The following is a 22338-nucleotide window of genomic DNA, read 5'->3' on the forward strand; positions in this document are numbered from 1 at the left end:
GAGAGAGTAAGAAATATTGAATTTGTGCAATTAAATTTACTTAGAACTTTACTGAAATACTTTCTGGATTTCCTTTTAAGGTAATATTTCAAAGTGAAATTTTGAAATTAATGATTTGAATTATCAATTTCTGTTACACCTCTGTAAAAGGAGCGTTTGCACAAGTGTTGCTAACAATTGAATATCAGCATGCCAGTTTATGAGCCACAGTTTCAATTTTGCCTGAAATAAACATATAGATTTATGGGCAGAGATACATGCAGTTGAAACTGACTGAAACTCTTTTTAATCATGGGTTGATTGGGCTGTGGATGCTACTTTAACACATGAAACAGCTGTTTCCCTGGAGTCTTTCTGAGAACACGTTCAGTTATGAAAGCTGAAACCACTCAGCCAATCTCAGGTAAAGACAGAATCACTGCCAAACCACTTCTCTAAGGAAGAAAAAAGATCAGGAAGACTAGAAATCTCTTTGAGGGAATGAATTTAGGATTATGATGTGAATCAGCAAGCACTGCAGGCAAATAAAATATTACAGATTACTTTACGGAATCACTGCCTTCCTCACCTCTGGAGTAAAATTACCTTGAATATCATTTCAGGCAGAAATGAAATAATTAAATACACAACCACTGAACAGGAGGATTTCAGAATAAAGGATATGCACAGTTATTTTCCTGTATAATCATAGATTAAGGAGAAATAAAGAAAGAAACCTAGATCTCATGTTCTATCTCATGGTTACAGAAATATTTTAAAGAAATTGTTCTAATGGGGAGTGGAAGAAATCTATTCACTTCAACGACAATATTTTAGTGAGTGGCTTGGCAAACATTAACAGCATCCGTCTCTTAAGGAAACATATTTTCAAACACTGCAACGCATAGGAGATAAGATGCAAGGAGATAAACTTTTACTAAGAATACAACCATTTCCTGTTACATTTAAAGCCTTAGTTCTCATACAAATTTCCTAGTGGATCTAATCGGGAAGCTGAAATTTAAATGTATGTCATTAAACGTTTACACAAAAAGCTCTAACAAAAGAGGAACTGCATTTTTTTTTTACCACTGCACGAATATAAGAAATATTAATCAAGATTTCATGGGAAGTCAAATAGAAACCAAACCAACACACACACAGAGAAAAAATCACGCCACGTGAACACGTGACAGTTGTTTCTGATGAAATAATATGTTATTTCATAACGTTTAGAGCACGTGTGATTTTCACTGATGAAAACTTGTAAATGCTGAAGGCAAAAAATGCCTGACTAGATCATGGTACAAGACAGTGAAGCAAAAGCCAGGCTGTGTACTGAAAAGTTTACAATTCAATTAGATGAAGCAGAGTGGCAGGTAGAAGAATGCAAAGTGAACTGACTTGCTTTTAATACATGCTCATGAACTGGGAGGAACTAAGGCTTGAGTTAAAATATACATTTGTGACAAAAGATACTGAGTTGTGAAACTTCTTTGCTTGTGGAGTTTTTGGCCAGAAAACTTCAACTGATTATATAACACATAATACACTTTTCTGAGAATGTTTTAAGATTCAGTTAAGAAAATATTAAAAATACTAAAAATCCACTTACAGAATGAAAAACATTACACCATTTCTCTACAGCACTATAATTAAGTTTCTCTAAGAAATTGATTATATTAAATGCCCTCATTTAAAACAACCAAAAAACAAAACAAAACAAAAAAACCCTCTCTGTTCAGTCCATACAAAATCCTGCATTGAATTGGAAGTGCCTGTGTGCATACTTAAGTTTGCTGACTGCTGTATGCATATCATTACCAGACTCAGAGGCACATGTCATTCCCTTCCATTTTAGATCTTAATTTTCATTTAAGGATACCCTGAATGGCTACAGATTATTGGAGGTGGTACATGAGGATGCCTACCTGAGCATCTGCTTTATTACCTTCTTGACAGTGGGCAAGGCACTAATAAAATACACTGTGGCAGCTTGGTAAAAGATGGACATGACTATAGAGAGCCCTGTATCCTTCTATTGCTTGACCAATATATTATTATTATTATTATTATTTTGGCAAGTGCTATTTTATTTATTTATTTTTTTAAAGCTCATAGCATATCAGGTTTTAATATCTCAGAAATCCTTATCTTCAGTTTGCTTGCATGGACAGTTTAAACTATAACATTAAATCTACGAGGTGCTGCCTGTTGCTCCTTTTCCTAAAAGAAAAAAATTTACAACAATAAACAGCATAAGGGTATGCTTTTAAGATATGCTGGAAAGTCCTGACTTGGTGTTTTGGGCAGCATATTATCTGGTAATAATTTTTAAACAGTAGCTTTTAAGTAGTTCATAAATTTAATATTAATTTAATGATATGGAATGCTAAAGATGTGAATATTCAGTGACTGAAGACAAGTCCATGTATGATGCTAATGCAGACAGAATTGTCTGCTGAAACTTCTTAGTTGGTTTGAATAACTAATGTAAAAACAAAGGTGTATTTCCTGCCACTCTTTGATATATAACAATTGTCCTATTCAGATTTTTATTAAAGTCAGAGAATTATTTGGTGAATGTTTCAACATATAAATGGCAAATATAAATTAAGTTCTGGAGGAGTACTTTGGGGATTAATCATAAGTGTTAATCATAAATGTTATGCTTAATGGAACTTTGCGAGATTCAAAAATACTATTGCTTCTTCGTGGACAATATATCCATATATAAAGAAACTAGCCTTTGAAGCTATGGGTTGTATCAACTCAAGAAGTGTGTGGATCAGGCACAAGGAGATGGGCTTATCAAAATTCTCTGCCAAGTTTACAATGATTTCTATAAACACCAAGTAGTTTTGCATATACAAATTAAAGCTGTAAGCCTCACTGTTGATCATACTTAGGGTTCTGATTGTGAAATTAGAATGAAAGTAACACTGGTTGGCAGAATTCTTCTTCAGAGAATAACAATACTTTTTAAAGTTACGAGGTTACAACCCTGTCTTGTCCCTTTTCTGTGACAGGCTGTAGCAGTAGACTTCTGAAAACAGAGTCTGAGCCAATGGAATCTGAAAGCAAAACTAGTCCTGTGGGGCTTTATAAAGTGAAACTCAAGATACATTTGGGAGTTGGTTGGATGATAAACATTCTGAAGACGCATTAAGAAATTCATCATGTTTTTTTCAATTTGGAAGTGATTTCTGATGTTATCATATATTTCTCTCACCTATAGTGAGACCATTGAAATGATGCAGGACTTTCCAGCAACTGTGAGTCTTTACTTATTATATGTAGCTATCAAGTAATAGAAGTAGATCTGCTCCTAGTTCTCAAAAACACTCAACATGCATTTCTGTATATCCTTTCGCATAACAAAATGCCATTCAATAAGATTTTCCCATGTACATGGGGGAAGTAAGTTTATAAAGCAAGGAACTGTGAAATTGTCTCCAGCTCCTAAAAAACCAATGATCCTGTGCTTCCTGTTGGAAAATGCTGAGCTCTTTTGACTGAGATGACTTCACAAAGGCATAGTGCATTGCTTAATAGCTCAGTTATTACAGATATCTTACCACAATGCTATTTTACCTTCCCTGTTTTTTTGTAACAATAACAGCATCATGCCTGAAATAATGCAGAGAAAAGTAAGCAACTGCGCCAGTATCAGCAAAAGAGATTTATCATTTGGTACACTGCAAATGATCCCTTTTTCACTTAAATGCGTTTAATACTATAAATTGTAAGGGTTAGTGACACAAGGTGGATATTGCAGTTTCTGTTAGTTATTTCTATTGTAATTCTCATTTTTTTTCATTTGCCAACCTGCATACATTTACCACCTGAAATCCTCTATAAGCATTAAAAGTATGAAAACAAGTATTAAGATGAACAAAAGCATAATAATCTGTTCTGGGAGATTCTAGATTAATTTGAAATTACAGATTTGATTGCTTTAGTTCCTTTATCAGATTATTATTTTTTTAATTATTATTAACTTATGAAATGGCCAGTAGGAAGTACAGCAAAAGATTCTGAAACAATTCTTGCCTCAGCTGTTTGACTAGGGCATCTCCCTTTAACTCAGGCTTTTCATAAAATGTCTTTCTGAAATAATAATGAAAACAAAACAAAACACTGGGGACTTAATTTTTTCAATGATGTCCATGTTGTATAAACATAATATGTCACGAAATCCACATAATGCACTCTCAGTAGTACAATGTCTGAAAATTGGAATGGTAGAACTGCAGAGCAACTGAAGAGAAGCCACTAGAGGCCCTTCTTCCCATAGCCAAAATGCATTAAACAACAGTAAATTGAAAACAGCAATATGCTTGTCTGAATAGTTCGGTGACTTACTCCAAATGTGAAATGACAAGTATGTAATAGATGTCAGATAATTAATAGCACTGTCTTAATAGTGTTACTGTATTAGCTTCCTACTCAAGTGATTGTGATCCTAGGGGGAAGAATATACCAGGAGGAAGGAAGACCCTGAAGGAAGCTACTCACACTAGGCTCTCCTTGAACTATCCAAATGACTATCCTCCATGGTGCCATCTGGATTAGCTAATTCAGTCTTCTAATAACCTGAAAGGAATTCTTTTTTCTATTGACTACAGTAGCAGTTGAGAGGGTTGGACATTCCCCTGCTGAAGTTAGCTTCTACTGGGGAATAACTCTTCAAGGTCTAATCTCACATGCAAATGTGCTTTGCTGTGGTTTACCTGCTGTTACACAGTAAAATAAATAAATAAATCATTGAGATTGCTTTCTATATTGAACCCAGGAAATAATACCAAGTTTAGAAATAGAAGTGGTATTGAGGGGTGTGGATTCTAACAAATTGTAAATTGACTTGGGCTTTTGTCTCTATCTTGTGGAAAATCTCATATTTAAATATGCTGTCTATGTCTGTCTGCACAGAAATCTATCCTTGGAGACAGACAGCAATGTTATTAAGCTTCATGAAGATTTAAATTCATTTGTAGGAGCCTTGGTGAGGTATATATACATCATGTGTCTACTTGGATGAGCTGCCTGGTTCATGCCATACATGCAGACATGGGTGAGGCTGTATTATCTTCTGAAACAAATAACCAAACTGAAATACTAGCATTTTGTTCAGGTTCTTTTTTTTCAGAAGATAGGACATTTGAAATCAGCTCCTTGAACTTGAGTTTAACAGTCTTTCAAATATGAACAAGACTGGTCTGAAATAACCGTGACCGTAAGTTAATAACTTGATAACTGTGGTCATTTTGTGACAACTACTTAGCATCAAAGGCTAAGACCTCATCTCACCACACTGCATGTCCTGTCTTGGATTTCTCACAGCATGATAACAGCCACATTGTGTTAAATGATTTAGAGCAGGTACAAATGTGAATGTTAACTTGAAAAAAAATATGCAAAACAGAGCATGAAAAATAGAACTTATTAACAGAAATAAAAGTCAATATTTATGTTAAAAATACTATCAGTGAGGCAGAGGAATTGGATATGTGACAAGTGGAGAAGAAAGTGTACAAATGCAGTAGGTATAACTCTCAACATTCTTCTGACCCAGTAAGGGTCTGAAACTATAAGGTGAATCACATACTGCAGGGGTTGCACCTGCGTGTTGGGTCACTTAGCAGAGGAGGGGACATGGAAAAGAAATACAACAATGGCCTCTGCCTCCCTCTTGCATTTGGCAGCTAGGATCATTAAGCAATAGAGAGATTGTGATTAATATTAGTGAGCTGCAGTTGCCACAGCAAGGGAGTGTGAGGTGGGGACCAACCGAGTGAGCTTCACACAAAATGTGAAAGACTTGGCAAATCCAAATGGGAATAAGGATGAACAAATTGACTTCTCTGTTGCACGTATCATGAAAAATGAAAGATGCCATATTATTGTTTGGGTTCACAAGGAATTCAATGTGAAAATAAGATGAAATAAGACACAAGAGACCTTTAAATATATGTCTAATCAAACATCAAGTCTGCAAAGGATAAATGGACTCGTTAACATCTCAGAATTAGCTGGCTCATAGGCCAACTAAGTGATGATAATACCATCCTCCAAGTATGCTAGACTCCACTGGTGAGCACTAATCAACAGATTAGTTAACAAATTAGTTAACAGATTATTTAACAAATAATTCTACATGTCAAAGTTAAGGTTTCTCTTGAGATTCCTATGCAAACTGAACTGTAAAGACAACAATTACAGTACCTCTCCGCATTATTATTGATCATGTTACCAAAAGTAGGTAATGAGGTCTTTCTCTCCATTCCTTCACGACACTTAGTTTATAACTAAGAAATAATTAGGTAAAAATTAATGCTAAAGTTATGCTTCACTTCAGGGCTTTTCCTTTCAGATCATTATTACATAAATACTGTTGCTTTCATTTTTTTCTGTAATAAAGTAATTTAAAATATACCAACAAACTACATAAGAAAACAAAACAAAAAACAGCAACAACAATAAAAAAACATACAAACAAGATTTTGGAAGACCATTCCAGGAACCAGTCTGACAGTTGATAATTCTTCTTGTAAACTATAAATGGGTGAAATCTCTTACGACGTTACTGGATTCATTCAGAACCACAGACAAAGTATTTTATGATGAATCAGACATTTAATCACAGCACAGTATCTATAGTTACACGTAATACGCTTTTCTGTGTGTTGTGATATATTAGTGCTGACATTTAACTACAGAAACGTCTCACAAACCTTCTTTATTATGCTAATTTCTCAAGAATGTTGGAAGCTATATAAATCATAAAAAGGATTAGTGTAATTTGGTACTGGATTGATGCATGCTACAGACTCACACTTCAACAGCATTGCAGTCTAAAGAAATGGTAGGTGCTTCCACTTCCCAGAAGTAACGCAGGAGCTGACTTTAGCTAAAAATAAAGGAAGTCAGTCCTAACATTTGAAAATTGTATGAAAAAGAAATAGCACCATATATAAAGTGAGCAAAGTAGAATATGGAATGAGGCTGTCAAGAGTTACTGACAGCTGACTTGTCCTATAAATCCAGGCACACTGAGAAAGCTCTCACCTTAGTCTTTCCCTGCACCTGATACTGGAACTGTGTATCATTCAATGCACATTAACACATCTGCCAGGATATATGACTCATCAACAATTAGCAATTTGATTGTTATTGTCTAAGCCTTAATGGTATAAGCAGCAAGTGGAAGCACTGTGGACTGAACTGTTTGAATGTTAACTTCCCTGCATCTGAAACTGTCTGCTCTAATATTCCAATGTGGGTAGCAATGCAAGCAATGAAATTATGGGACAGAAACAGTAAGTATGGCAGTCTAACTGTGCCATACTGCCACTGTGACCCTCACACAGGAAAGAAAGAGGTTTAATTTGGTTTAGGATTTAAACTATTTTCAGGGATTTTGCTCCTATGTAAGAAAGGGAATTCATTTATTCTAGTAGCCTGTATTTCTCAAAGCATTCTCACAACAGTGATTATTTCCTCCATGTCTTCAAGAAAGAAGACATCAGTGAATCCAAGCTACCAAAGCCAAAATGAAAGCTCTTTTAAAGCATGGCTACCATCTGAAAAGGAAATAAATAAATAGCACCCCTTCCTACCCAACAATTTGTTCCTTGCCTTAAATTCAGAATTGTCAGACCACTTTATTCATTAATGTAATTTTTTCCTATTTTTTCCTCTGCAAAACCAGCATGTAAACTGGATTCTGTCTCAGCTTGTGCATCATTAATAGGATTAATTACTTTAAGAAAACATTTGTACTGTAGTGTCTCTATTATTCATGTTTTATGAACTGAGAGGAGCTCACTCTAGCTCTTAAATCTCAAGCTGTCATGCACATGACGGTCTTGTTTGAGAGCTGGTGAAGCAAGCAGTCCAGATCCCCAGTGCACAGCTGAGGATACCCATACTGCTATTTGAGTATTAGTTTTATAGATGTGCACTTTGAGAGATCTAACATACACACTTGTGAATATCAAAATGTCACGGAAAATGTTATTTCCTTTCATTCGCAATCTTATCCATCTCTTTCTTTAGCCAGTACTAAAGGTAATTCAGGACATAAGGAAGACACTTCTTATTCTTAGGGGTAATATATTAAATATTCCCTCCAGGAATTAACTCATTAAAAAGGGAAACTGAAATAAAATTTCTGCATGTGAGCTTTCAAAACCAATATAATCAGGAAAAACAGCACAGAACTCCCAGCAAAGGGCACTGTTTTGCTAAGCATCCCTCACCATTTATTTTATACTAATAGAAAATGTTTTTGTACAACTCATTCATTTAATATGAAACGTAATCACACATACATCACAAAAAGGTTGACCCTTTTGTTACTTCTATATGAAGGCAATTATTTTCATTAAAGTGTCTTCTATTCCTCAGTCACCACCTTATCAAGTATAGGACTTGTAGTTTGACTAAATTAAGATATACTTTTTTTTAAAAAAAATAGGTGTAATTTACTTTTCATGTAAATGCTTGGATGCTTCAGAGAGAAATAGAAGCATATGCAAAGGAGGAACTGTAGAAAGGATTAACTGTCAAGAAATTTGCCGGGAACATTTGCAGGTGTTTAGAGACAAGATTCAATTTAAAGTAGAAGTGCAAGGAAATAACAAATGCAAGGAAATAACAAACTCCTCGTAAGCTGAACAAAAATTAGGAGGTATTCATCTGCTTTGGGCAGTCAAAAAACAAGAGTAAGCACACTTCTGAACCAGTATGCTGCCAAAAAAAAAAAAAAAAAGGATTGATTTGAGGATTTTGGTGTTTTCCAGCACTGAGACTGGAGAAAGGAAAACTCTGGTCATTAAAGTGACGTATTATCAAAGCAAGCAGTTACAAAAACGAGAAGCAAGGCATATTTCAAACCAATCCATTCTCATAGACCAGTACAAGATTTGGTATGATTTGTCTAAAAAGTATATGACTACCAAAACTTTGCAAACCTGTAAACATTCTTTCCAAATTAGAACATATGATTCAAGGAGGACAACATAATTGTATTCAACAATATTTTAGGTAGAAGAAAGTTGTTATCAGAAGCAAGCAATGAAAATGCTGTTGAGGAACTGAAGTCTTATGTCACATTTTTCTTACCTTATATTGTCTCTAGTGTTGTGGCTAGTACAGTCAGATCCAGCCTATTCTCCTTTACAGCAGTATTTGTTTCCAGATAAACATCCTCCAGAGGACTTGAGAAGTTTCTGGAAAATGTTTGTCTTATTTTTATGCTACAATTTCTTTCTTTCTTTATGATGTTTCATGGTTGTTTTTCATATATTTTTATGAAGAAATTTGTAAGATATCACTGTATAAAGGCCTACTTCTCTATTTTTTTTGTTTTTTTAATGAATGAATTTGAGAATTTGGGGTTTACTCTGAAGAAGAATAAATGAACATGTTAAACTAATCAGAGCGCTTCTCCAGTAGGTAAAGCAGACTTCAGAGGTACTTGCCCAGGCAGGAGTAGGGAAATGAACCCTGACCTTAGTTCATGGTTCAAAATATTTTAGTATTTCTAAGCATTTTTGCTTTTGAAACAAGAAAGGTACAATAAGTAAAGCCATTGTCCTCTTACCTCTGCTAGTCTGAGCAGTCAACCAGGATCCTGCAGACCGTTTTGTTCTGGAAGACAAGAATGATGGAATCATGTAATCCTTTGCAAAGACATAATGCAGAAGCAATGTTAGATAGTTTCTTTGCTAACCAGTTCTAATCTACCTCATAGTGTGCTCTAGAGCACTCTCTTCCCTAATCTGCTTTTGTTTTTACGTAGGGCCATACCGCTATAGTTATCCCGCTGCCTTTAAGACCTTTCCTGCTTCCTATGACCACTTTGTCCTACTGTTGGACAAGCAAGATTGGCTAGGAAAGAAGGCCAAGTCTTGGATAGGTATCATTTCTTCTTCATGAGGCATAACGGTTCATTTACTTCTGTATTGTGTGCACAGGTGAAGTGACAACTCAGCAGTCTGGAGGGGCTACAAGAGGAAGTGGCTTTTAAAGCTTCTCGAATGGCCAGAATTTGGTCTGGTCTGGGCCTGAAAGACCTAGATCTGGGTGAGGAAACAAGACTGTGGCTATTTACACAAGAGAGAATTACATTTTTAAGGGGTTCTTTCTCTCTTTTTTTTCCTTTCCCTTCCTTCCTTCTCTTCTCTGCTGTACATTTTTAGCATCATGGGGGAAGCAGCCTGGATTTCTCACATCCTCACAATTTAGGATGTTCAGACTAGAAGTTTCATCCACTTTAACAAGAAGCCTCCACAACATATGCACTCAGAGAGTACTTTCCTGGTTTCAAAGTTATGGCAACCCATACAAACCTGTTTCTGAGGTGTGTTCTAATGTAGGGTACGTTGCAGAAGTACTGCCACAAACCAGCGTGAGGGCATGCTGTTAATGCAGTTAAGGCACATTACAGTGAGTGGTTGTTACACTGAGGATTTTTATTCAGATATGTCTACTTAAATGAACAAATGAAAGAATATTATTATTTTTTTGTTTATATAGCTCTATTTTCTAGAAAGACTCAAAAGAAAATACGCCATATATATATATATTTTAATACTTAGCGACATCCAAATTCCAGAGTATGTTCAAAAGACAACCTCAAAACTTGCAGGAGAAAATTTGTTGTTTCTCAATGATTTCCTTACCTAATATGCTTAGAGACATGCCATGATGTCAATGTGTGACACACTAACTGAGCAACTGCTCTTCATCAGGACTTCTCACTGTACCTCAGTTTCTGTATGGATGTCTGTACCTTTTCAGGAAGAGTGTAATTTCTTTTTCATTGCAAATGGTTTGCCTGGAACAAATACGTGACTTTTACTTTGTAGGCAAGGAATTCTGAGAAGGTCAGTAACAGACAGAATCTCTCTATAAAATGTGACAATCAATAACAGTTTAACCTCTAATCTATATTAACAGACAACCTTTATTTACTGTTTGACTTGTGTAAAGACAAAGACAGGTAATCCAAAAGGAGTAGTCACAATAGAGACGAATGACCTTCTTTTACAAGAATGTAGATACCACTGAGTGAAAACCATTTCAGCTTCAGCATCATGCAAAGGGCTATTTTGCAAAGAAACACTGTGTGTTAGTTGTTGAAACTTTTTTGTGCATTCCCCGAAACAAATGACACTATTCTGAATATATTTTTTTTTTTCTGGGCAGTAAATAACGTCTTACATGTTGACAATGCTAATATTATATTTTAAAATATATTTGCATTTGCATTTTTTGTCATTTTTTATTGCATTGTATAAATCCCAGAGCAGGGATCCACTAAGCTCACTTTGAGAAAGCCCTCTTTCTTGGGATAGCATCATGCAATGACACAGGTGATCATATAGCATTTCATTATGGTATACTGGCTGAATCTATGGGAAAGTATTTTCAACAAGATTCGTGGATATGTGTTGGGAGTAAAAGTCAGGAAGGTTAATTTTAAGTGACTTTTAAAAATCGGATTATTCCATACAAATAGTTTTCAAGGGTGAATATTCCTAATGCAAAGTAATCTTAGGATATTCAGTCTAATTAGTGCTTTAAATCTACTAGATAAGGGGATCAATGGGAAGGGAGTAGTAAGAAAATAATTCTGTTGCTACTTGTAATTGTGGGATTTAGCAACGCCACTGTGGCATTGGAGGGACAGAATAAGAAATGATTAGGAAGCATTTATTTTTAGGAAGGTTGTTGCACGTTTTGTGCTCTAGCTAATCAATGTTCCTAATGCATGAAGAGATGCATGTAATTAAGTTGTTTTTACTTATGTTTAGATTTTAGTGATGCATAAGATAGGTAGCTGGAAATTTGCTTTAATCTTAAACCCTGTATCTTTAATTGATAAGTTAATTATTATTTGGAGAAATACTGAACCATGTCTGCCGCAGTTATTTGAATTGTTGATAAAAGTACATTCCTTTAAGAATACCTTACGAGCTCATTTGCTTCATTTTTCTCATTATCATTTTTCTGTAAATGAAGGAATCAATTTCTAGATAATTTTAAAATATTTTTCTTGCTCTTCATACTTTATAAAGTCTATTTATAACACCAAAAGGGAAAAATCTTTTACACATCTAAGCAATTGTAAAGGCAGTCTCATAAGGTTTATTACAGTTGTATTAATGTGGGGGGCAATCCAAATGGTGATGGTAGCAAAACATAAGTTCTAGGACACTTTGTCTTATCTTGGTGGAGGCAGTATGAAAAGAAAACCACCACATTTCTGAGAATGGAAGATTTTCACTTTCTTTTCAACTAGGCAAGGAGGATGACACCACCTTTGTAAATGTACAACGCTATGTGTTTTTCAGACTTAGCCTGCTTAGCAAGAAGTGATCATACATGTCCTTGGCACTGTGTGAAATTTTCTGAAAACAAGGCCATACAAACATACAAACATACACGTTGGTCATCCAAAACGGAATCATCCCAAATTGCTGGTCTTTTACCTCCACTCTTGGCTTTGCAATTTAGCAATTTAGCTTTGTCTCTCACTTTTTCATTATGTGCAGTATTGTGCATATCCATCCTAATCAACTCTTATTACTTGGAACAATGAGGTTGAGTGTAACTCAAAACCTGAATTAAATACAAATCTAGAATGAGAATATCAAGTATCATAGGATTTAGAATGCAAATACCGCGTCCTTAAAGTTAAAACTGACCATAAAGTTTAGTTAAATAATGGTGATGCATAATTGTAAGGACAGGAAAATTCAAGATAGCATTTGTAGCTGAAGCAAGAGACTAATAGGGCGTGTGCACCATGAACACAACATTGAGGTCAAACGCTGGTGCCTTTGTAATCATTTTAACTCACTTTTGGCTAAAGGGTATTTTGGAGGAAACTTATGAGAAATATGTCCTTTTTGCAGGTCCAGTAGTGTTTTTATTTTTTAAAATATATCAACACAAATACTCAAATGTTGTTTGTGACTCTAAAAATAGTGAACCATAGGTATGACTAGATATCTGCTCATCGATTACTTTTAGTTGTAGGGGAAAAAAATGGTGGTGCTATTTTCATATTATTTTAATAGGAGGAGGGCTTATGGCAGAAAATACTGCTTTGTACCCAGACAAGAGGATTGTACATACATCTCATAAATATGGAAAATGTATGCCAGGGAAATAAGTGTTCTATTTCAGTTATGCCAAAGAACTTTCTAGTTTATGAAGATTTTGGTAACATAATGCTGCATATAATCTTTATCAGGAAGCACAATGTGAAGTAGTTACTTCTCTTAAATGAACCATTTCTAGCAACTAGGAAGTAAGAACATGAGGCAACGTGTTTCTTCTGTATTAATCCACATGCTTCACTGAAGGTAAATTAAGGTAATTGGAAGCAGACGAGCTGGCGGTGAATGCATTCCTACGGCACAGATTTTGTCACAGTCTCATAACAATTGCAGACAAAAATTTAATTGTTCAGCATATTCAGAATACACAGTAACAGGTCACGACTGAATTCTGCTCTCCTCCAATCTGAAGAGAACCACATATTTGCATTTAAGTGCAAATTCAATGACATTTTGTTTTGCTAAGAAAACTTCCAAGTTATGAAACAAAACTGAGTCAAAGGCATACCGAAAGTGTCGCTTGTTTTAACGCAGAAGTGTCTGAGGTACAGAGCACAGAGAGCAAAGCTAATTTTATCTTGCATTCTCAGCAAAGTAAAGTAGTCCGTACTTCCTTAGTGGGTTTTCAAGTAAGTTTCAGACAGTGAGAGCATTTAAGTTGTGTGCTATTTTCTTCATCAAAAGCATGGGGGTCACTTTTCTTCATACCAAATATTCATCCTTTTTTGTTCTGCCACTAGAACAACTTTTGTAGCATGCTTGCTGGGTTTTTTTGCCTGTTTATGTTGGTTCCCACAGACTCATCATTGGTCTAGACAGGGTCATGACAATACAATCTGGCTTTACAGTCCATTGAAAATTAGTCTGAAGATCTAAGGAATAATTTTAATAGGAACTTTTGTGAGAATATCATTACCAATTCAAGTTACTTCTTTCTGGAAATGCAGGCAAGTGCTCTTGCCTAGTTTTATGTATTTAATTTTCCACATTCTTTTTATCCCTGCCTTCCTAATTAAGTGAATTTTTTCACTGTTTTCTCTAGTTTTGCAAGATTCCATAACTTCATGAATCGATCTCTGAGAAGATGATGAACGGGACACAGCAAAACCCGAACAAGCTTCTACCTTATTTCTTGGAGTACTAAGTCTACTATGTTTTTAGCTTCCAAAATTCAAGAAGATGCATCCTGTTCCATAACAAGAGAACCTATCTAAATATCAAAGCCCAGTTTTGCTGAATTCAAAATATACACATTATGTTGTCTGAAAAGACTGAAAGGTATGAATTTTGCACTTGTCAATATAATATTTCCTTAATAATAGATGCATTTTAAATGTCTTTATCATTAGCATACTGGTATTTTCCATTATTTGCATTTGCTAGCAACCTTTTTTGTCCTTCCAGCAAAGAAAGCTAGTACTTATTTACACAAAATAAAGATAGCCTCACTTCGTAAGTTCAATATTTTGGGCAAGCAGTAGTTTACCAGGCCACCATCCAGTCTTAGCAGGAAATAGTCCTAGTGCTGATCACAAGGAGATGACTTGTGGTATCAGCTCATTTTGAGAAGTTTAGCAAACATGTTATCTCTAGCAACAGGTCTGATGCAATGTTTATAAGTTCAATCTGTCCTGTTTTGCCATTGTTGGTGATACGCTTGTTACCAAAACAACCCAAAAGTCTTTTCTTCACCATGACCTTCAGAAGGTCACCTACAAATGATATTTCATCATAATCTAATATTTGAAAAATGTGTTTAAAATGTAAAAACATTCTCCTAGATTTAAGACTTTAAATATTACTTACAATGAAGCTTGAACAACTTTACACTGCAGAAAGCTTTTAACTGATAATCTGATCTTAATTTGAACAGGCTCTGTTTTGTCCAAATAATGAATATGCCAAGTTGCATGGTGCATTATCTATGTGACTGTAAAGGCTTATTTAAAATTAAGATTAGATAGACATCTTTACTTGTTTACTTAAGGAAAATCTTACTCCAGCACACCTGAGCCGAGGCTGACTCAAACACAGAGGGAACATTATATGGAGAGGCAATTAGAAGAAAAGAGGAAAAAAATACGCAGTCCATACAATATATTTCTTAAAGATTGTGAAAAAGCATTAGGTTCGCCGGTACTCTTTTAACACTTCATGCATTTTCTGTTTGAAACAGTGTCTTTAAAAAGACACTACTGTGATGCCACGCATGCTTCCCCTCTAATTTCCAATCTTGGGAACTGCCAGTTCAAATTAGTTCTTTCTAATCTGACATTACTGGCACCAGAACAGATTTGCAGGCTACAGTGATTCCTATAGCACCTCTTTGACAACGAGGGGTTCTTTGCTTACATGTCACCATCTACAACCTCATAAGAAATACAGCTGATGTAAAGGAAAGTGCATCCAGCTCCGTAAGTTTTAGCTGAGTTAGATCAGTGGGACTAATGTTAGGACTAATGTTAGAAGAAATGTTTCTGTAATCCTTTTTCTTCAATTAAAGTTAGAAGCTGTAACTGAATACGCACAGCAAGAAGACCTGATTGATAAGCAAGTACAATTTGCAGTCATTTTCAGAGAAAGCTACACTTCAAATTCATCAGTGTTATATACACACTGAATATTATAAAGAAATCCACAACTACTCCTCTCATGCCTCAGTGCAGTAAGAACAAATAAGAAGCATGTGGAAAGTACTCCATGCCAGATCTTCTCAGCTATTTTTCAAACTACCTCCATAGAAAATTCTTTCCAAGACAGTTTTTCTGAATTGTGCAGATATTTTCTTTGGTTCTTAATATTTTTGCTTGTGGTTAAGGCATGGAATTAAAGTCCTGGGGTACTTCCTTCCTTACTTTACTAGCAGTATGTGCATAAACGATTAAGGGAGAACATAAAACAATTTCTATTCACTATATATGTCATCTTTCATCATTTTTGTCTCAGCTATCTAAAAAGTAGATGGTCCAGGTCAATGTATAAACCAACAGAACTAAACCCCATATCTGGTATCTGAAGGAGCTGGAGTTGTGCCACTTCAGAAGAAACAATATACAGTAGCAGAATGAAACCAAGCGAAACAAAATGATCCGCTGCCAAGAAACAGAATTTGAGATGACAAATTGTGTACCTTAATATTCTTATTAATTACAGTTATCCAAGGATTACTGTAGCAATGTAAAATATGTTATCTTAAAGCCATAAAAACATTTGCATAAGAAATTTTACTAAAGTAATACTGGCTGCTAAAAAGCCCGTAATGTCTATGGACACCTGCTATTACTAAGACCTCCAAAACCTGTGACAAGCCCAAGTAATCTTTGTTAAATCTGCTTAAGTTGTACTATGTTTTCATTTCAGGTGCACACAGCTTCGCAAATGTACACTTCTACAAGAACTGGTGCTGAAAGTGAATTTTGTTCTCACAGAACCTCTGTATAAGATTTCATCAAAAATTGTATTTGGCTCTGTTGAGATCAAATTTCTTCTTGTTTACATCTCTCTAATTCTGAGACAGAAACAACTTACTACTAGTTAATAATAAGTAATGCTTTACATTTGATTTGTTTCATACTCTGATCCATTCCTCTAGTTTGGACATAAAGTGTGCAAAGATAGAAAGATATTATTTATAAATTGTAACGAGAGAATATGCAAGTCTTGGATGAAATTTCACTTTGGCCATCATCTTTAATAATAAAACTGTGCCTCTCATCATGTTCAGTACCAACTCAGGAGAAAGTGTGTCCTTACTGAATGATCGTGTGTCCTCTCTGAACCACCTGCAAGTGTCCTTACTGAATCACCAAAGTTATTTCCCGTTTCTTTGCAATTTTCCAGACCTACCTTGTTTAGCCTGAAATCAGACAGTGTCAGAGTTCAAGGTCACATGGCTTCAGGCAAAATAAACTTGAGCTAGTTGTTGAGCTGCATGTTATGTATAATTTTTTTTATTTTGTTTTATTTTTTTTTAAAAAAAAGAGTAGTATATAAAACAGGATAGGTCATAGATGCAGAGTTTACAGCTGCTGCTTTTGTTTACTGATGCATATTTGTACCACATACAAAAGCTTGAGTGTTCCTGATAATAGTTAAGGCTGTAACATGTTATATCAGGGAAATAAGACACTGACAGAGGTCAGCAGGAGATAATGGATGAAATGTAACACACAGAAACAAAGCTCCTACTTAAATGCATGCAGGTGCTTAGGTTTCAGAACTCAGATGTTTCACCAGGATAACAGCAGAAATTAAAAAGAAGTATGCACGAGCATTATCCCCATTTAATGTTAATTTCACGGCAATGAATGGAAAACTAGGAAATGTATGATAGCATTTTCCATTTACTTCTAGAAGCTAAAAAAAAAGAATGAAAAGTACATAAATCTCAACATCAGCTCTATGATGTTTTTTGCATGTGAGATGTGTTATCAAGTTTACACTTGGAATATCTTGTGATGCACAGAAAGGCCAAAAAACTCTTCTCTAGAGGTTATAAGGAAAATGTAATCAGGAGCATACTTGGCTTATAAAGTTATACATTGTTCTGTCTGTGTATACATTATCTCAAATAAACAAATTTCTGAAGAACCAATCTGCCAAAGAGACAGACTATAAGGTATTTTTGAAAAAATATCTACCCATTTGTTATCAGTTCTTATCATGTCCCTAGTTCTGAGAGTTCTTTCAGAAATTTTGCTCATAATGTAGCTATGTATGTTTGCAATAGTATTAAAATTTGTCTCAGAACCGTGGATGTGTCACAGTCTATTCCTTTGAAAATAACTCATATATCTGTATTATGAAAAGCAGAATATTGCAGCTGGAAAGGTCTCTGGCTCCTGAGTATTTACCCTAGATGTTAGGTATGTTTGTACAGTCTGGGTTGTGACAGCTATATTCTTGTAGATACCATATTTGCATACAAGGAGTGATGCTGTCCACAGTTGTTTCTAATATAATTTAGAATAAAAAAGAATGAAAATAAATAAATAAATCATCATGTCCTCCTGCAGGACAGAAAGGAGTAAGCCCTAAAACAAGGTATAAAGAGAAAGGGATCCAATTTTGTATCTTTGGTTTAAATGCTCCCTGTCAGGCACGGACCCTTACCACAACATTCCTACCACTTCTGCTCTTAGTGTCTCACCTGCCCTATCCCTTTCTCCATCCACCCCCCCCCCTTTTTTTTATTTTGTTATAAGTGGCAGTTTCTACAGGAATTGTTTCAGATGATAGATATTATCCTATGAAAAGTACAAGATTCTCTTTTGATAATTAGCAGCACAAATGTCACTGTGTTTGGATAAACTATGGTAGTACACGGTCCCTGTTGAGCTTTTTCTCTTCTGACAGACACTGAGGTCTCCAGTCCTGAAAGAGACCCTAATAGTGGGAGTCCAGCTTCTGTGATAGTACATAACACCATTTTTTGTTTCAGGGAAGGACCTTCCATGAAAAATAGGTAACTACGTAGCTGTGGATGATTCCAGACAACCACAGTCGACGTTGGGACAACAATAGAGAAGCACCACTAGGGAAAATTCTGATGAGCTGGAAGATCTTTCCATGTTTAACCTGGCAAGCAAAGGTTGAAACAAACAGAAGTATATTTATATATCCAGCAGGTAGGAGGAAGAGCCATATAAACCTAAGGAGAATGTTTGCTTAAAAGTAATAGGGCATAATAAGGTCATGCATTTAAACTGGAAATTAGAAGAAGGTATGTGAAATTCAAACAAAGGGCTAAGGACTCTAGCAGATATAGGGTGGGTGAAGATCTTACCAGCTTTAAGATGGAGCCTGAGCATGATGTGGCTGGCTGCTGTAGAGTGGGGCTAGACAGGGCCCATTAAAGTGATCTGACACTGCTTGAATCTCAGAGGTAGGCAAGCTGTGCACCTGGAACATCAGGACTGTAGGATGGCCTTTTAGGGCCTGGGACACCTCCTCTGCACCCCCATTTAACAGTTCGGGGCTTCTTTTCAGAAACCCCTCTTCTCAATTTGGCATCCTCATATGGGTACACAGCCTCACAGGCGCACTTTGGCCAGGTGACTCAGCACCATTCATCACCATGCATTTGAATTTTCCATGTGTAGCTAGATGAAAGCTGTGTGATATGCACAGTGTTTTACAACTCCTCATAGTCTTGGTCTTAAATAAAGCTTGCCAACGCACATTTTATGAGCAATATCATTACCTATCTAAGGTACCACTTGGTGCTCTACGTACCTCAGTACTGCTCTGTGCTCACAAGTATGAATGCCCATCACAAAACTTGGAGGGTTTGTTTCTTGGTTTCTGTGTGACATTTTGCTTTTTGCCTTTTACTTACGTAGCAGTGGGAATTTAGTTCCAGGTTTTGACGTATCCTGTTGAGTATATTTTTAATAGTGTGTAGCAAGATGTGTTGAACATAATTTATGTAGCCCTAGTCTTATGTTAAATGCTGCAGAATCAGGCAGAAAGTCAAATCCTACCCCCAAAACTTCTGCAGTTTACAGTGGGACAGATGTAGCCCAAATGTAATGGGGAAGGGTAGACCGTCCTGCTAAAATTATGCAACAGAAGTGGAACTAATAAAAGGTTCAGGGTGCATTTTTATGCCCACTGTGTCCCGTATTCTCCTCTTGAAAGTGATGTCAGTGCTATAAAGAAAAAGGGACTCACAGCTCTAATGCCCCTTAACTTCCTTTCCTTTTTATCTATTACTCCCCTCTCCAGTAAACAGACCTTTAAAAAGGGAGCACAGGAAAACATCACAAAAGAGAATGTGAGGCAGCTGAACAAAAGTCTTTTCCCTATTCGGTATTTTTTGGCTGTACTTGTGCGTTGATATCCTAGGGCATGAGGACATGATAGTATTTTCAGTTTGCAAGTCTCTATGAAATTACGTACAACACAAATGAAAAGGAATACTGTATCAGGCAGGAAAGAAGCTGAAGAGGCATAATGCCTTGAGGAAGAAAGCATATCTATTCTTCCTTACAGAAAGGAAAGAGATTATACTCAGTTAAGCTCTCTCCACATAAAGACAGTTTCATTTGTCAGAAATGACCGTGTCAGTAAATAGGATTCATTTTCAAAAAGAAACTTACTTTTTTTTGTGTGTGTGTGTGTGTGTGTGTCATCAGTCCTGCTTCTCAAATTATTTCTAATTACATTATTCCATACATGAAATAAATTTTTTTTTTTTTCCTTCCATGGTTGCTAGCCATGGTGTTCATGTATTTCCTGATCTGGAAGTATGTACTTAATAATTGGAAAAAGTGAATGTAAATGTTTGGTTTTCAACCAGGCAAACTGTGAAAAAAGAACTTCTTTTTCATAGTCAACTGTAAACACTTCCAGCTCACTTTTTATTCATATTCTTCTAATTTGTAGTGATGTTTATTCATCAAATGTGCCAATCATTACAGAGAGAATAGAAGAATACTTGACAATATGTATGAGGAAGCACAGTACTTGGGGCCTGGAAGTTTTGCATATAAAAATACTGGCTTTGAAGCATCTGTATCTACCCTTGAACAAATAAATACATTGACCGTTGCCTATTTTCAGGGATTTTAGAAGAGGCCAGAGAAGGACATTGGTTTTCCCATGTAAGACAGCAAAAGGAGCTTTATATGATATTAAAAATAAGTACTTCTCCTATGCTTAGTAGCACTAGTGTCTGGAATGGTGGTGGTTCTGAGGTGCGCTGGCATTACGCATTCTAAGTGTATTTGCTCAGTGAAGTACAACTACTAATTTCTAGTCAACACAGGTAGAATGGAGATGGAGTACATTGACCTATGATTCCTTTTTGAGGAGCTGGAATGGAAATTTTATAATGCAAATTCATTTTGGCATGCTCTTACAACTGCCAGTAATTCCCACCCTCATTGCCAACAAATTATTGTCTGCAAGCATGGCAGCCAGTCTGAAACAAGTTTCACCACACCTTGCACTGACCAAGTCCCAATCATACTGACTCAACCAAGGCTTGAAATGAACCTTTAGGGAGATGCAGCAAATATTCTAAAACTAGATGGACAGAAGGAAACCTTTGCCTTTAGTTAAGGCAGTAGGAGTTCTGTGAAACTTTCTGTTGCTAGAAATTGCTGCCTGCTTGCTTCTGCTTGTTCTAGCTGCTATCATTCATCTTCTCTGGGAACCCCTTGCAATGGCATAGGCACTGTGGAGCAGAAGGAGAGAAGACAGATGGCTAAAACATCTCTTCATACCCTGCCAAATCCAAGCCTTTCAGTTCTGTAGGAACACGTGGGACCTTTTGTTCCATTCTGTTTGTCTCTGCTGAACACACTGTACTATAAATTGATTCCCAGACCAATAAATGAAAAACAAGAAATTAGGCAACCTACTTCACTGCATGGCATTCCCACCATTGTCCATCTAGTCTCACGTTATGCAATTAAAGAGCGACTATTACATATTACACAGAACATCTGTAGCAGCTTTCCTTTTTTTAAAGTGTTAAAAAAAGCCAACTATCAAAAGTGATTTCTGTCATACAGTCTTCCTCCTCTGTGCTTATACTTTGCACATGCATTACAACGCTTCTTGTAACCACTTGCAGCCCTTATTCAGCCGATCTAGGCACATTTAGTTCTCTTAAGCAATCATTTCTAATGAGACAACACAGTTGGAAGAAACTGTAAAAAAAAATAACAAATAAATCAGGGTGCAAAACCTCTGCAGTAGTGGACATTAGTCACTGTATGACAGTAACAAGACCAAATTCTTGCAGGAGTGCTGGACAATGCCAGAGTACTAGAAACATGATTCCTCGCATTTGTCGCTTCTGTGTTCAAATCTAAATAGAAAAAAATTTCTAACTGAACAACCCTATCAGGCTTTACTCCCAATCACTAGCACTTCTGCTCATGATCCTCTAAATATTCAAAGTTAGGGTGGAGAAATTAAGACAGACTTCTGCAAGGACTTGCATGCCCAGTTCCTTTTGGACATCCAAAACACAGAAAAGGCTTTGAAGTGGACATGTCTAATCTACTTATTTCCATAAGAAACAGATTTTCATTAAAATGTCTTTTTCTCCCCAGTAACAGCCTAAAAAAAAAAAAAAAAATCAAAACATATATTATGCAACCTCAAGAGGGCAGCATGGTATTTCAAGAATCACCTTAACACAAAGGTAGTAATGCCTTAATAGCAGGCTGTAATGACAGCATTGAATAATTAAGATTATTGTAAACTGTAATTA

The 22338-nt window shown here is 35.9% G+C and overlaps 1 protein-coding gene and 1 long non-coding RNA gene across 8 annotated transcripts in view; one reads left to right on the forward strand and one right to left on the reverse strand.

Moving 5' to 3' along the window:
* The window catches only part of C14H5orf58 (chromosome 14 C5orf58 homolog), a 66542-nt gene that overhangs the window by 5977 nt on the left and 38227 nt on the right, over positions 1–22338 (reverse strand). For all 7 annotated transcript variants that reach the window (XM_066977097.1, XM_066977095.1, XM_066977096.1 and 4 more), the window contains one exon: positions 9587–9633. In XM_066977097.1, the coding sequence (XP_066833198.1) occupies positions 9587–9633 (47 nt within the window). The remainder of the gene's footprint in view (positions 1–9586; positions 9634–22338) is intronic.
* Positions 10656–21350, forward strand: LOC106034338 (uncharacterized). The gene is made up of 3 exons (XR_010824894.1): positions 10656–11360; positions 14155–14390; positions 18553–21350. It is a non-coding gene; the product is annotated as an uncharacterized lncRNA (long non-coding RNA).

The sequence above is a fragment of the Anser cygnoides genome, chromosome 14, assembly GCF_040182565.1.
Source record: "Anser cygnoides isolate HZ-2024a breed goose chromosome 14, Taihu_goose_T2T_genome, whole genome shotgun sequence".
Taxonomy (NCBI): domain Eukaryota; kingdom Metazoa; phylum Chordata; class Aves; order Anseriformes; family Anatidae; genus Anser; species Anser cygnoides.